The following is a 17,320-nucleotide window of genomic DNA, read 5'->3' as shown; positions in this document are numbered from 1 at the left end:
CAGGCGGTGGTGGGGTTATGCTGTATTGGGTCACGCGGTATTAGAAATCACTTTAATTTTGCAAGATTTAGCTGGGAATTGTGCAGCAAGTGATTGGAACATGAAAGTGAAAGTAGTTTTTGTAGTCATTTAATTTAAATACGTTAGCAATGTACTTTAGCTTAAGTATTGTATTAAGTTATATGATTGATTAATCTTTGCCTGGTATCAGAGCATCTTTTTTTAATCTTGCAAAACATCAGATTTTTGTCTCCAGTTTATTATAGAAAGGCTTGGGAAGTTGAGAGGGGCTGCGGTATGTTTTAAAATGAAACAGTTTGGCTTTATTACAGAAATACATCAAAAACTTAAGTGCATATGTCTATATTTTCTTTATTTTTCATATGGTAAACTAAGTAATTTTAGGAAAAAATAGCAATGCGTCCACCAGTAAGTGTTCAAGCACAGGAAATTAGCCGAAGAAACTGAGCATGTCAAAGATCTTTTATTTGGGCTTTAAAAAACCTGTTTGGCAACAGTAAGACATGTACCTACGGCTCGCCTCTCAAAGATGGCACGGTGGATATGCACTTAAGTTTATTTTCCCTCTGTTTACTGTCATGCCATGTGTTTAATTTATAAACTTTTCATTTACATTGAAACACATTGGAGTTAGAACATGCATATTTAGACACTGTGCTACACTTTTAATCAGACGCTTAATAAGATGCTTATACAGCATAACGTGATCACTTTACTGACGTGCTTTCATTAATTAACTTGAATGCTTGCTGCAGTCATTTTCAGAACATTTTCTAGTTTTAATAAAATTAAACAGAGTAACATGCTGTTGTAATAGCATTACAGTGGGATTGGTATAACTATTTGTTTGCAAGATGTCGTTTGTCAAAAATATCAGGAAAAAATATATTTGCTTTCTATTTTTATTATTAAATGGCGATCAGACATTGTATCAAATTAAGTAGTTATTTCTGACATGTATTAGTTGATTGGTGCAAGTGTAGTGTTGCAAAGTTCTGTTACTGTATGTAAAGTATGATTTGATAGTCAGCTTTTCATGACCATTTAAACAACCCCCCCTCCACCAGTACTCACATCTTGAGCGCCCTGTGGCCCCCCAAGGTTTGGACTTTGCCTTATCTGGCCCACCAGAGAATGTAATTGAGTACCCCTGCTGTACAGTATTGTGGTGTCCATGGAACTTACACAAGAGGTGAGCATTAGGCAAGGGCTATAACCCCCAAGGCTGCTTAGTCATGCTCGTTATACACAGGTGCACTTTATAGTCCCGAAAATATCGGCAACACAGAACTCACCTCTCGAATCCTGGACTGCCACACTTCAATGTACTCAGGTGAGCTGGTGTTGACAAGGTTGGCATTTTGAGACCAAGCTGGGCACTTCCACTGAGGCATTGACAGCAAGGCGAGGGAGGGGGCCAGGAAAGTGAAGGTCCCGCCTTGGAGGATAGGTAACCTGCGGGGCAAAGTGCATTGGAGTGGATCAGAATGGATTAGCTGCAACAGTCTGGACCACCATTGACATTGAGGTGAATGAGAGTTAATTGATTAATCAGGATCAGCTTTTCGGAATAAAACACCCCATAGAGATTGTCTTTATTCTAATGTAATTTTGTACATGTTTAGTGTATAAGTTATCAGGATTTAGTGTATGGGTTATCAGTCTACACCTCCTTTCAAAATGTTCACCTTTTGTTGCTTTATAGCCTGGAATTAATCTACACATCCTGCCCCACAACTTCCAAGTGAAAAAAATACTCTAGAAATTTGCAGAAAATTAATTAAAAATAAAAACTGAAATAGCTTGGTTGGATAAGTGTCAATCCCCTTGTAATAGCAATCTTAAATTAGCTCAGGTGTAACCAATCGCGTTCAAAATCACACACCAAGTTAAGTGGCCTACACCTGTGTTAAATTGTAGTGATTCACATGATTTCAGGATAAATTCAGCAGTTCCTGTAGGTTCCCTCTGCTGGGTAGTGCATTTCAAAGCAAAGACTCAACCATGAGCACCAAGGCGCTTTCAAAAGAACTCCGGGACAAAGTTGTTGAAAGGCACAGATCAGGGGATGGGTATAAAAAAATATCAAAGGCCTTGAATATCCCTTGGAGAATGATCAAGACAATTATTAAGAAGTGGAAGGTGTATGGCACCACCAAGACCCTGCCTAGATCAGGCCGTCCCACCAAACAGGATGACCTAGCAAGAAGGAGACTGATCAGAGAGGCTACCAAGAGGCCAATGGCAACTTTGCAAGAGCTACAGGCTTTTATGGCCAAGACTGGTCAAAGTGTACATGTGACAACAATATCCCAAGCACTCCACAAATCTGGCCTGTATGGTAGGGTGCCAAGAAGGAAGCCATTACTCAAGAAAGCCCACCTTGAATCCCATTTGAAGTATGCAAAAAAACACTCAGGAGATTCTGTAGCCATGTGGCAAAACGTTTTGTGGTCTGACAAAACTAAAATGGAACTTTTTGGCCTAAATGCAAAGCATTATGTTTGGCGCAAACCCAACACAGCGCATCACCCAAAGAACACCATCCCTACTGTGAAGCATGGTGGTGGCAGCATCATGTTATGGGGATGTTTCTCATTGGCAGGGACTGGGGCACTTGTCAGGATAAAAGGGAAAATGAATAGAGCAAAGTACAGAGAAGTCCTTGAGGAAAACCTGCTGCCCTCTGCAAGAAAGCTGAAACTGGGATGGAAGTTCACTTTTCAGCATGACAATGACCCAGAGCACACAGCCAAAGCTACACTGGAGTGGCTAAGGAACAAAAAGGTAAATGTCCTTGAGTGCCCCAGTCAGAGCCCCGACCTAAATCCAATCGAGAATTTGTGGCATGACTTGAAGATTGCTGTCCATCAACGCTCCCCAAGGAACTTGACAGAGCTTGAACAGTTTTGTAAACAAGAATGGTCAAATATTGCCAAATCTAGGAGTGCAAAGTTGGTAGAGACCTATCCCAACAGACTCACAGCTGTAATTGCTGCCAAAGGTGCTTCCACCAAGTATTAGAGACTTATCCAATTATGATCTTTCAGTTTTGTATTTTTATATATAATTTTCATCTTGGCTATTTGACCTAAGGTGGCTGCCATAATGTGGCCCTGTGACTCTTTTACTTCCAGTAGAGCACAATTATGTTCTTACACTATAGTGAGTGGCATTATCAACACATGCCTAACATCTAACATCAGTCTAAGAAAGTTTGTGTTCTTCAGCACCCATAATTTGTATGGTGATTTTGGATGACAACATATACAATGTACACTGCATGAGTGTCCCTCTTGGTTTTTGTTTAACTGTGTCCTAAATTACTTAATTGGACCAATTATTACCAATTATTGTTCTAATTAAGTAATTTAGGGCACAGTTGGAACAGAAACCAGGAGAGACACCGGCCCTCCAGGACCAGGATTGGACACCCCTGCTATACAGTATGTCAGTATCCTTATAAAAACTAACAACAGTAAAAGCATAGCAAAGTGTAATAAAGCACAGTGAAAACATGGTAAAGCTTAGTAAGTACTGTAAAGCCCAGAGAAGGCTGGTAAAGCATATTCAAAATATATTTTAAAAAGCATGTTACAGATGGTCAAGATGTAATACTCTTTTTACTCCAGTGCTCAGTTTGTTTTAGTGAACTTCCAGTACGGTTGCTGTAGTTGTACTCTGGCAAGCACTATACACATATAATAGTTTAACATAGTAAAGTTAATAAAGCATAGTTAAGTATTGTAAAGCATATAAAAAAAAAAACACAGTAAACTATGGTAAATGCATTATATAACCATGGGAAAAGTTTGGAAAACTTGAAAATTACAATGCAAAGTCCTGGAGAGCCCCTATCCAGCAGGTTTGTATGTGTCTTTACATCATCAGTGGCTAAAGATCTGGAAGCTTTCCAACTTGTTTTAAAATTACCCCAAGGTTACATGCCTTAGTCACACTGATTCATCAGAGCACTCTGTGATCAAACAGTCATAAAACCCACATCACCGCAGGGAAGCTCAATTAGTCTGAAATGTAAACATAAGAAAATCAGAAAGTTTACAAACGGGAGGAGGCCATTCAGCCCATCTTGGTCGTTTGGTTGTTAGTAGCTTATTGATCCCAGAATCTCATCAAGCAGCTTCTTGAAGGATCCCAGGGTGTCAGCTTCAACAACATTACTGGGGAGTTGGTTCCATGCCCTCACAATTCTCTGTGTAAAAAGTGCCTCCTATTTTCTGTCCTGAATGCCCCTTTATCTAATCTTTCAGTATCTCCCATATGATATTTATAATGCACATTTTTATTGCCTGCGTGCAATACTTTACACTTTTCTCTCTTAAATGTCATTTGTCATGTGTCTGCTCAGTTCTGAATGCTGTCTAGATCATTTTGAATGACCTTTGCTGCTGCAACAGTGTTTGCCACTCCTTCTATTTTTGTGTTGTCTGCAAATTTAACAAGTTTGCTTACTATACCAGAATCTAAATCAATAATGTAGATTAGGAATAGCAGAGGACCTAATACTGATACCTGTGGTAGACCACTGGTTACCTCGCTCCATTCTGAGGTTTCTCCACTAATCAGTACTTTCTGTTTTCTACATGTTAACCACTCCCTAATCCATGTGCATGCATTTCCTTGAATCCCTACTGCGTTCAGTTTGAGAATTAATCTTTTATGCGGGACGTATGTTTTGCAATTATCCATTGTCGATGTTGCATCCTCAAAAAAAGTCAAGCAGGTTAGTTAGACACGATCTCCCTTTCCTAAAGATCTCATCAGATAAAACTGAACACCTAAACACAGCTGTATTGTACAGTTCTCTTGATCAAGCTTGTTGTAACTGCTGACCAGAAACTTTGTATATTTGAAAATTTGTAACATAAATAAGGTACATCAACGAAATGTGACAGTGGCCTTGAACTTGACCCCTTGACCTTGGCTGCCATATTTGCTGTCACGTGGAGCGCCTTTACTGGATGCGCCACTCGGGAGCCCCGAGAGTCACATTTCTATTCTACTATAAAACCGAAATGCTGAAAAGCACATATGCAATAGTATTTTTTCGAATATTTGCTAAGCGCTGCAAATGTCAATAAGTTAAGTGATATAAATAAGCAGAAATCACAAGTCAAAACAACAACCTTTATTTTACAAAGCGCTACACATCAAATTGCTTTCATACCAAATAAAATATCACTCTAAAACTATTTAAATAGAAACTGAAACTTTAATATAAATCGGGTACTTGCCCAATTAGTTTGTCTAGTCCATGGTACATGACCGTATTCTTTCATAGCCTACATGAGATCTTCAGCAGTGAATTTGCCAAAGACATATCGGCGGTGCTCCGAGCCTTGTGGATGTGAAGAATCATAAGGTGATTCAGGCGGGCCTAGCTCTTGGTTGTACGGAGATAATGTTTAATTATTCTCAACACACTGAAAGACTGTTCATTCAGCACATGACAGATTCTTCATGAAATCAATTACATCTTGTCGCAAAAGCTGTTTTTTTTCATGGCAAAGTTTGCAGCAAGGGCTTACAGTTGTGCATGCAGTGAATAAGCATCACTATCATCAACATACAATTTTGTGAAGTGATGAAACTCCTTGTCGAATTCTTCAGCACTGACGGTCTTTAAGATCAGTTGTTCCAGTTTAGCATACGTCTGAGATCCAGGCTTTGATGCAAGATGTTAGAACATCGAATGCAATCATGTAGGTTTAGCGAGAGTGGTGTTCAATTGAACTGGGAAATGCTGCTGAAGAATTACCTTATTCAACTGTGTATGGTGCTTTCCTCTTTCGGTTGAGCTGTGGTTCACCCACATCCAGGTTATTGGCCATGCCTATTACATGTTCCCAAAACTTCTGAAACTCAGCCGCGCTTCTCAAAGTTTTCAGTTACTACAGTCATTCTTGCTAAATTCTGTCCTTCTGATGCACATATTTCTGGAGATTGCAGAGCTGTGCTGAGGTTATCATAGTGATGAAATAAAACCTCACCAAGGGCAGCACAAAATAGGAAATCAAAGGACTTCATCAGGGAAGAAACTCCCAACATACTGCTTTTAGTTTCTGGGTTTGGAGCTCAATCTTCATAGGCAATCCATGTGTTATGAAGTATGTTATAGTTATCCAAAACACTCTTGAGTGACTTCCCTTTTACAGTCCACTTTGTTGGACACAGACTACGAAGTCCTGGGACATTAGGTGCAAGATTTGTTTAAGCTGTTCTGTGTTTGAGGCAACTTGTGTTTACTTTGTTTTTATAAACAGCACTTCACTGAATCTCCAGACTCCTGTATCAGCTATTCCTGTTGCTAGCCAGCCTTGAGAGCAACACTTCCCTTCCACAATCCAGAAGTCACTGCTGAAGGGAAATGACTTAGGAAGTGAAAGACTTTGCGAAATTAAGGCAAGCAAACTGAGAACTTCATTTAACTTTGTGTAGTACCAGAAACTTTGCAATTGAAACCTATATAGCTAATGAAGTGCACAACAGGTAAGGTTTGTTGTTACTGCATCTTGTAAAGCGCTTTGTGATGGTGGTCCACTATGAAAGGCACTACATAAAATAAAGATGGATTGAGTGGTTGATTGATTGATTTATGGGGTTATTTTGTTAGCAACAACAGTTTCTGTATCACAGTGGCTTTCTGAAACGTCCTCTTTAGCCGACAAACAGGACTCAGGGTTGTAAACCCAGGTCACCAGTGAAGACAGAGTTGTCATTTGTGAGGAAATTGGCTTAAAGTGGACTGGATTCCAGGCTAATAGGATGTAAACGCTAGTCTAATCTCATTATACTATTATACTTCTGGTTAAAGCCATAGTGGCAAACTATATGCAGTACTGTTACTGTGTGTACACAAACACTCAAAAAAGGATGCTTAAGCTGATAACATACACATGGGCTACGGACAATAGTTTCCTAACAGGGCTCATGAAATGTCATGCAACTGTGAACAACGATCCACACAGCATTGCCTATGTGTACAGTGAGCACATTTTTCCTGCGGTTTTATCATTTATTACATTGGTATGTTGATGCAAACACACAGTATAATACGAGTACAGTAGACCCCCAAAGAGCAACTTGGTATGGGTCTGAAATATTACAGTTAACTAATGTATTCTTCCTCTTGTTTAGATGCATGTTGTATCATATTCTGTTTCAGTCATCACATCTTGGTGGCTTTTTAAAAAGTAACCTTATGGTCTTTGTAACAGGGGAGATCTGGACTGACTGTCTGGCACATCCGTATTACTGCAGGTAGAGGGCAGCAGTCTCGTGGGATCCGCCTGTCGGCCATGGCGATGACACGGAGAGGTGGGGAAGAGTGTGTGTGTGCTTTCCCTCTCTCTGAGTGGCTGAGGGGCGGGCCTTGGGAGACTGCTCGGCCCATAAGAACTGGCTTGGTTATGCACTCGGGTGGCCGGGTTGGGGAAAGTACAGTGTCGCTGATGGAAGAGGCCAGCGTGAAATAAGGAGCAGGCGAGCCCGACTGAGGGGACAGCCTTCTGTAAAAATAATTTTTAAAAAAAAATAAAAGAAATAATTACCTACCCGAGGGGACGTGTATAGATATACGGGGAACCCTGGCCAACCCCAGTGTATAAGCACAGCGGAGTGTAGGACGGAGATCCGTGCTGACCGGCTTAGCGGCAGTGGGGGCACTGCATAAGCAGCACTTTTGTTTGTAGTTTTATTACTGTGTTTTATTTTCCCTTTTTCTTTCGCCTTCTATTTTCATTATTACTTTTGAGCACTTGAAGGTGCACAGAGTTGGATACCTGTGTTGGTAACCCCGTGGTCCTGGTTTACTGTTGGCAGTATCCAGACCATGGACAACAGCGCCCTCTGCGGGCTAAAGTAAATAAAACAATTAATAAGAAAAATAAATAAATCTGGGCACCTGTGCGGTGTTCCCAAATAACAGCGGAACAGCGGGTGTGGGTGCAACGGCAGGCACCCGCCACCCTAGAGTTGACGATCCAACTGGCCGAGCAGTACCAGGCAGCGGAACCAACGCCCGCTAAGCTGCCTGGAAACTGCGCTACACCGGCATCACCCCCTCTACTGGCCCCAGGGAGGGCGAAGGGACTGGGGGGGAGGGGTAGCAAGGTCTTTGGACGGAGTGTGGCGGTGGGAGATCCCGGCCCGAGAACTGGGGCAGAGTGGGGTCACCCACGGGCTGCTGCGGTGTTGGACCGGGGTCTCGCGCGGCCACCCTACCGTCGATCCCCTTTGATGGGTCCAGTGTTTCGACCTCCTGCTGAAGCTTCCTGTCGAGAAACCAGTTCACTGATGTGTGGAACAAGCTGGGAGGTTAGCCACATCGACCGGGATTGCCCCGCTATGGGATGTGACGTCATTCGACCAGGTAAGACTGTTCCATTCCATCAGTCACTCCAGCAGACGGGTTTTGTGATTCCTGTGTCAGTGGATGATACACAAACCCAGGCTCTCTTAGATTCAGGGTGTAGTCAGTCCCTGATACAAGAGAGCTTAATCTCACGGGGGCATAAGCAAATAACGGGACAGGTGCATATAAAATGTATTCATGGGGATGTGCGCACTTATCCCAAAATGTATGTCAATCTGAAAATTGGCCAGCAGGTGACGCGAGTGCAATTGGGTTTGTGTCCTCGATTGCCGGTACCGGTAGTTCTGGGACGGGACTGCGAGCAGTTTAAAAATTGGTTGGCTGCTGTGACGGCCCCGTCCTCCTTATTGGCTAAGAAAGAGGAGCCACAGATTTAGACCCCGTAAAACTAAACGGGAATGCCGGGCCGCTAAAAATGAGGGCTGGCAATGGAGGGAGTCTGAGAAGTATCAGGTGGGGGCGATTGGTGAAGAGACTGGGAGGGAGGCCGCGGAGTCAGCGCAGGGGTCTGGCTCTGCTGCCTCCACTCAGGACCGACCTGATCCCGAGTTGGAAGCCATGGGAGCTGATTTTTTAGCTCGTTCCCGTGACTTCCGACTCGAGCAAGGGCGTGACGACGTGCTGAGCTAACTCTTTGATCAAGCAGCGGTGGTTAATGGTCGTGTGGTCGAGCCCAGACGCGCCGCCACGTACCCTCACTTTGAAATTGATCGAGACCTTTTGTACCGTGTTGAAAAATTACCCCAGACGGGGGAAGTGCGTCACCAGTTGCTCATTCCTCAGCCCTTTAAGGAGGATTTGTTGCAGCTTGCTCACGCTATTCCCCTGTCTGGTCATTTGGGATGGGACAAGACTAAAGCGGGGCTCGTGACACGGTTCTATTGGCTGGGGCTGGATGGTGACGTCAGACGTTTTTGCGAACGCTGTGGGGAGTGTCAGAAAGCTAGCCCTAGAGCCGTCCCGCGAGCTCCACTGGTGCCATTGCCCCTAGTGGAAGCTCCGTTTGAGCGTATTGGAGTAGATATAGTGGGACCGCTAGAAAGGAGTGCGGCGGGATACACACACCTATTGGTCATTTTGGATTATGCTACGCGTTATCCATAGGCCATTCCCCTCCGATCTGCGTCTGCTAAATCTGTTGCCAACGAGCTCGTGAAAGTTTTTTCCCGGGTGGGGATCCCCAAGGAAATACTGACCGACCAAGGCACCAACTTTATGTCCCGGCTAGTCCGCGGAACATGTAAACTTTTGGGGATTAAGACCATTAGGACCTCGGTTTTTCACCCTCAGACTGATGGTCTTGTGGAGCGTTTTAATAACCCTCAAAAACATGTTGCGCAGATTTGTAAACAGTGACGTGCACTACTGGGACCAGCTGATTCCGCCCCTTCTCTTTGCTATCAGAGAGGTACCCCAGGCTTCCACGGGTTTTTCGCCATTCAAGTTGCTGTATGGTCGGAGACCCCGGGGGGTGCTTGATCTGGTCAGAGAGATGTGGGAGGAGCAGCAGGACAATTCGACCAATACTGTCCGGTATGTGTTGGATCTGCGCAAACGTCTTGAGTCTGTGGGAAAATGGGCACATGGCAATTTGCAGCAGGCTCAGCACAGACAGGAGACCCAATATAACAGGGGGGCCCGGTTGCGCACGTTTACCCTCACCCTTCCACAGTCTTAAAAAGGGTTGTCAAACACTTCTTCTCTCTAAGTTCAGCTGGTACACCACTGTGTAACCAATTACCTGGTCCTTGTAATCTCCTCCCAGTGCATTTAAGAATACAAGATTTGTCCTAGTTAAGTAATTACTTAAGATTTTCTGGCATCCAGTTGGGGTAGAGTGTTGTAGGTTTGACAGGTTGAAGTGACACTCTGGCTTACCCGCTGAAGAAAAAATACATGTTTGAGACCTTTTTAGGCCACAGGGATCAGTTTTAAAATGTAATGTCATGTGACAGAAAATGAAAGATCTAAACAAGCAGAAGGATACATTAGTAAAGATTAGTGTGATATCTCAGTACTGTAGCAGTTAACAGAAAACACCATTTGAAACCAGAAAAAGTACTGCCCTGGTGTTTGTGACAGAACTGTATAGTGAAATTAGTTTTTTTATAATTCACTGTAGCCTGAATGTTAATTTTACCAACATGTTATAAATAAGCCATGGCGACCTACCTGTATTTTACCATGGTATTGACATGGTCATTCATAGAATGCTTTATCTTAGGAATCACTGAAACCATGCGTTGTTCTGTCTGTATTGCACATGGTTCCCTTATAACTAAACAAGCAGGACTTTCAGCTTCTGTGCAGAGAGATTGGGAAGCTTTGCGACTCTATTAGGACTCTTGTTCAATGGAGGTTTTTAACAAGACTTTGTTTTTTTGTTGGAAGTATTTTTCCCCAGGCTTCTTAACAGCTACGTTTACCTTGTGCTCTATTTTGAATGGCTTTTCAGATGTTTCTTTAAGTGAAAAGTTTTGGAATGACTGTGAAAGGTTCTATACAATTTGAAGATTATTCTTGTTGTTGTTGTTAAATACTGTACTGATGTTTTATTCTTACTCCTCGTACACACATTCACAGAACTGTCTTAAGAATAGATTACTCTCACATGATGCACTGCCAAAGGGGTTATGAGTTTGCAATTAGTGTTTTATGAATGGGGTCCTTGTCTCTCAGACTCTGATAGCAGAATTAGAGACATTTTTCCAGAAGCTGCAAACATTCCTATGCTCCAGACAAGCTCAACGTCAGGTACTATTGAAGTGAAATGATAGTAAGTTGATATTGGAAGAACATATCCCAGAACCTCTCAGAATTATTGCAAACACCATACAAATGTACAAGAGCAATTCAAATGCCATTTGAAGCTCCTGTGCATCTTCACGATGATTGGAGTTGTCATCGTCAAGGATGCCAACACAGTACTTAAACAGGGTGAATCAGATGAAATGCCAAGACTGTCAACAAGTTAAATAAAGGTTTGGCCGAGTTATTGTTCGGATTAAAGGAATAGTTATACCGTGTACATTGTCTAGCATTTCATTTTGTTCGTTTTTTTAACATCATGTTATGTAAGCACTCTATCATGTGCTACTGTTTAAGCTTACTAACTAATCTCAGTCACTAAAAAAAGCTGCATTTCTGATGTGATTACTAGCGGTGTGCATCTAACTGCTTTCCCCACTAAAACTATGATTTTGTATAGAGTTTTCCCCTTTTACTTACTTTACAGCCGTCACAGTTGCAGAAATTATAGTCCCACACCACCTAGTGGTTGTTGGTTAAAAGGGGGCATTAGTTAGTAAGTCTGGGGGCCAGCGGGGGCATGGCAGGATAGGGGGGCACTGCCCAGGAATACTGCTCAACCCTGCGTGTAAGATGAGGTGGTGCTTGATGGGATAGATAGATAACTTTATACAGCATGTCATGTTTGCTTTGGTACTGTGTGGTCTCCAGTGCAAGCCCAGCAATAAATACACATCCAAACCCTAGAGATTGAAACTATCAATTTATTATTGATCCCCATGGATTTTATTTTGCAAGACTCAAATGTAATCAATTTATTGTAATCAATTTCCTGCACATTGTTAGACTAAAGCTCAATTTGTATTTGTTTAGTGATCAGAAATGCCACTCTCTTCTTGCTTTATAACAATAATAAAATTTTCTCCATTCATATATTATATAACTATGTATGATGATATGTTTTCAGTTGTATTTTGTGTTATGCATGGATTGATGCTGATTATCACCTGTCCAATATCTGATCAGGGAATTGGTTTCTGATTGCCCTCCCCTAGCAATAACACACTTGAAGACTAAAATGATCCCTGAATATATAAATCAACTCATCTTGAAATAAATGCAAACCATTTAAAAGAGCAAGTTGTCTTACAAGTGCAAGTATCTATTTACTACCAATGCAGAAAAACTGGATGACTACTGGGAATGGAACCATATTCAAAGGGGTCTATAATAGAGTTAGCGTTTCTCTAATGCAAAAACACTAATTTCTCTAAATAATGCTAAACAAAGATCCTATTAGAACAGAGAACTGCAGCTGGTTGCACACCTGTCTTCTGGTGGTTACAAGACTGATGTGTGTGTAGAATTCTATTTAGCTTGGTGTAACAGGGCAGAGTCTGGGTGCAAAACTGGTGATCACACACACTCTGTAATCAAGCATCTAAACCATTCTGTGCTCTGTCGGTAAGCTTTTCACCTCACCGACAGGGCACAGAATCCGTAACAGTAGTGCATCACACAGATGTACCTGTTACATGGTCAGTGAAAAGGTTCAAGCTTTCATTAAAGCCCCACCACCTTACCTCACCCCGAGTGTGACCTGAAGCAGAGTGCAGAGCCCTGACACAAAGAAGATGGTGCTGATCAGGTGGCTCTGGGTGAGGGTATCATGCTCCAGACACAACTCCTTCGACAAAATCAGGGGAATGGCAATGATCCCCCCGAAAGCTGTCAGATAGTGCTGAAAAAAACACAAAAATAAAGAACATAAGAAAGGAGGCTATTCAGCCCATCAGTGGCTGTCCGGTTTAGTAGCTGGTTGATCTCCAAACTATGTCAAGTCAGGTTTACAGGATCACAGTGATTTTGCTATCAACAACATGACTACGTAACCCATCCCTCTGTAAAGAATTGTCTTCTATGCTCTCTTAGTCTTAATCACCAACTGTGTCAGCTCCTTTTAAGATTTTAAAGACATCAATCATCCCTAATTCCTCTTTGCTCAGTTCCCTCAACCTATCTTCATAGCTCATTCTTTAAACTCATGGAGTCAGTCTGTTTTTTCTTTGTTGGACTCTCTCCAAGGCCACAATGTCCATTTGGGACTGTGGTGACCAGAACTGAACACAGTATTCTCAGTGTAGTCTCACCAGTGAGTTATACATCCTCATTATAGCCTCCATTGATTTGTACTCTATAAAGTACACAGAGCTACCAAAATAATTACTGAATATTTACACATAGAAAAACGTGAGACCGACAAAATGATGGCAATACAAATGAGGTAAGATTTACTGGTGTTATTTTGTTAGCACTGTGTACTTATTTATTATTTCTTCTTAATTTTCAGTGCCCAAATAGTTTCCCCCCGATTTTTCTTCCCAATTGCGTGCAGACTAGCAGACAGTATCGCACCTGAGTCCCAAGGATGATGCAGAGGTACCATGGGGGAACCTCAGTCACACTGTAGGCCAGCTTGTTCTGTTCCGCCTCCCGGTCTGGCAGCTGCTGCTTTCTCTCACTGTCATCTGCAGGGATCTCACACAAATGCTCGCTTTTCTAAAAGACATTATAAATCACTTATGAGAAATCAACCAATCACTGTTTGTCAGATTTCCACTTCTGTATAGATGTCATCCCATGCAAAGAAAATATGACAGAATTCTAAAGTTAAAAAAACAACACTTTTTATGTTTAATATAGTTCCTGAGTGCAATCTTCATTTTTTGTGATTTATAATAAGTTAATACGTTGTGTGTAGGGTGTTTTTTTGGCATTTCAAACATTGAACGGACAATAAATGCTTTGCTTTTCAGACCTCTCACCCAAACTGTACAAGATCACTGGCCATATTTTCAAAACGTTTACTCCAGTCTTTAAATAACTCCTATTTTTAGAAATGAGGGAAACACCAAATGACTTTACAAAACTAGTAGCAAATATGTAGGTAATGCAATAGAAGGTCTCTCAAGCACTCTCAGTTTTGTACATAACTGTTAAATTTTCATCTTTAAAAAAACACAACTTATTAACATATAAAATAATATATTTATACAAAACAGAACTCAAGAATGAGCCCTTCTGAATTAAGATGTTTCTTCCAGGACAAATACAACAACCACATTTGTGTAAATGAATCGTCCTTCACATGCCTGATTCGTGTATCAAATAAAATACCTGACACAAATTCTGTAAAATATAAAACATGCATCACCTTTTAACTAGCCAGTTTCAGTTACAATAGACAAGACAGCAGATCTGAGTGACTGTGAGTTGTCTGTTGGGTGGCAGATGCTTCACAAGGAACAAGATGACTGGGCGATTCTGCAGGGCATACTTTGCACAGATTGATACACCCAACATGCTTCAAGGGATTTGTGGTGACAGTCATTGAGCAATGGGTGCATACACAGCAGTAGATCATTCAGTCAGCATAGCTCTTAAGATCAAAGTCGCATGTACGTGACAAATCAGTTGCATTTGCTGTGTCTCAAAATGTACAGTAATAAAAATAATCAGCATCCCGAGTGAAAGGAGAACTTGCTTCCTAACGCATTTTATAGCACTCAGTGTGGAACTTAATTGCCATTGATTGGTACTCAGTTGTATTGATTATGGTAAATGAGAGAAAGGTGGCTTTTCTTGTTGTCAAATTAACACATTTTATAAGAAGTTTTTTTTGTTTGTTTGCCTGCAGACAAAAAAAACATGTTAAATGGAAATACTTGTACAGTTCTATAAAATACCTATGAAAAACACTGCATCAAGTCAAGGAACACCCTACACTGTAATTTAAAATAAAAATCTTTTTAAATTCCAGGAAGAGTTGCATTCCAGCAATCAAGTGTAGAGGAAACAAAGGGCTATAGACAGTTTTAGTTTGTTTAAAATAATTGAGAGACCTTGTGGTTTTAGAATCTCACTCTAATCCATTTTTACGCTCTGCTTCAAAGATTATTTAATTTTTAACAAAACAGCTAATGCAGAATTCCTTGTTAAGCGGCATTGATACTTGTAATCATTTAACTTCAAATAAAATTTGTAGTACAAAAAAAGTACAATTCAGGACTTTTCAGAACTTCCATGATTAGGATTATAGATAATGAAATCATTCAAAGCATGCCAGTAACATCCACCCCACCATGGCTGGAAATTCAAAGAGCATACAAAATTATGAGCCAGAACTGTCAATTAAGTTTTTCTGGTTAGGTGGGTTGTTTAGGATACACATATAATCCACTTGCTGTGAATTAACCAAATTTGAGAAAATTGGATCATGACATTACATGTGAGCCCTGTATTACTGGGGTGCACAACCTGAAATCCCAGGGAAACTCTGCCAGCCAGACCCACTCCACATCTATATGGATGTAGAGAGAGTTTGTATGTCACATTGTCACATTAGTTGAATAAAATGAGGAAGGCTGGTCAGTCCTGGGATTCACCAGACAAGTTTACAGCAAATCAAAGCTAGGTAAAGGCTTATTTAGAGAAACATGATAACTCAGCCTTAGAGACCCCAGAACCACTCAGGGGAATGCAAACCCCATAACAGCATACAATATTCAAGTGCAGCAATGTACACTGCATGCAAATACTGAATATAATGCAAGCTCCTCATAAAACAGCACATTTATGTTTATGCATCCATAGCTATTCAACACTCAATTGCAGGATGTGTAGTAATACTAAATGAAAAATGAAAGACATTGAGAAAGTATTCAAGACTATACCTCTGAAAATAAACAAGCAAATACATTTCAGAAAATATTCTGCAATTAAATATTAAAAGCATAGTCCTTTATTGTCTGTTCAGTCTTTTCCCCAATTTGAAATGCCAAATTTGAATTACATTACATATAGAAATCCAAAGTTATGAATAGAATGACAGCCATTAAATAATTACCTGTAGGCAGTGAAATAAAATGTGGTTTAAAACTATTGTTCAGATTTCTGTCTCCCCTGGGACACACAAAAAACATTACTTTTCTTGCAACATAACTTAGAATAAGCACACAGTTAGTCATGAGTTTCTGTTGTGCATAAGCTTTTACAGTAGGTATTCAGTGGTTCACTACTTATTGCTACAAAATAAACAAAGACAGTAAATACTTACAGTGAAGGCATAGTTATCCAAACCATTCAATTCTTTCTCAGGATCCATAGTTTTAAAGTTGTTTGTTGAGTTATTGGCTGTTCTTTCTGTGATAAAGCTGCAGGGATTATGAGAGGAGCTGAAGGCAGTCAGCTTCTCATGTGAGGGTAATTCATGTATAATTCTGGCATTCTGTAGAGGCTTTCCTAATTGTGTTTCTCTTTTGCACAGCAGAATATCCTCAGACCTCCTGCCCTGAGATACTGAAGTAACTCTTAACTATAAGAGGTCATATTATACTCAATCAAAAAGCTATTTTACAGAAGCCAACCGTACAACACAGAGTCAAGGTTAATAAGAGATTAAAAACCTGAAAGTAAGGCATTTTTAGAATATATTTTTTAATACGACCTGCCACAAAAGAATGAACAATTATGCATTTGAAAGATCATGCATATTTTCGAATGTCCAGTGCTGAGTTTCATGCAACAACAACAGAACATCTATATAAACCTAAATGGAGACAGCTTGGACATGTCCTAAGGAAAGAAGCAAATGACAACACAAAGCTGCAATGAGATGGACACCAGGAGGAAGTAAGATGGAAAGACCAAGAACAACATGGAACTGAACCCTTGAGAAGAACCTTGCATGGGGACCTGCAGATTAGGCAGCCCAGAAGTACCTGGGAGGTCTACATCTTTCTTGCTGATTGTTAAAATGAAACCTTTTTTTGATAATGTAATGCTTTTGGAGTGTAATTTACCAGGCTTAAAAACTATGCATTATGAGCCAGAACTGTTATTGAAGTTGTTTTTACTGTGGCAAGATGGCTTGCGGGTGATGTCAGACCAGGAAATGCAGAACGCAGTATTGTGATTGAAATGCGCTAGTGTGCAAATTTATTAAACAAAACAAAACCCTGAACAAACAAAATTGCATGTTGGCCAAAATAAACAGACAAACAAAAACCAGTGAATTAACCCCAAAACAAATATCATGCTGGTCCTTCCAGCATGAGTAGCAATTGTTTTTATATATTTTAGATTTTCTCTCATTCT

General features: G+C 40.8%; 1 protein-coding gene across 2 annotated transcripts in view; it reads right to left on the bottom strand.

Moving 5' to 3' along the window:
• LOC117415263 (solute carrier family 23 member 1-like) overlaps positions 1-16,537 on the bottom strand; it is a 37,284-nt gene extending 20,747 nt beyond the window's left edge. Inside the window, exons 1-4 of one of the 2 annotated variants that reach the window (XM_059026780.1) lie at positions 16,281-16,537; positions 13,580-13,723; positions 12,748-12,905; positions 1,317-1,476 (exon numbers count right to left, since the gene is read on the bottom strand). In XM_059026780.1, coding sequence (XP_058882763.1) covers positions 1,317-1,476; positions 12,748-12,905; positions 13,580-13,723; positions 16,281-16,328 — 510 coding nt within the window. In that variant the 5' untranslated portion in view covers positions 16,329-16,537. The remainder of the gene's footprint in view (positions 1-1,316; positions 1,477-12,747; positions 12,906-13,579; positions 13,724-16,280) is intronic. The other variant, XM_034025372.3, reaches the window with a different exon arrangement.
• Positions 16,538-17,320: the final 783 nt, after the last annotated feature.

This window comes from Acipenser ruthenus, chromosome 7 (genome assembly GCF_902713425.1).
Source record: "Acipenser ruthenus chromosome 7, fAciRut3.2 maternal haplotype, whole genome shotgun sequence".
Taxonomy (NCBI): domain Eukaryota; kingdom Metazoa; phylum Chordata; class Actinopteri; order Acipenseriformes; family Acipenseridae; genus Acipenser; species Acipenser ruthenus.
The sequence above is the reverse complement of the archived record's forward strand: the minus strand, read 5'-3'. Positions and strand labels throughout refer to the sequence as shown.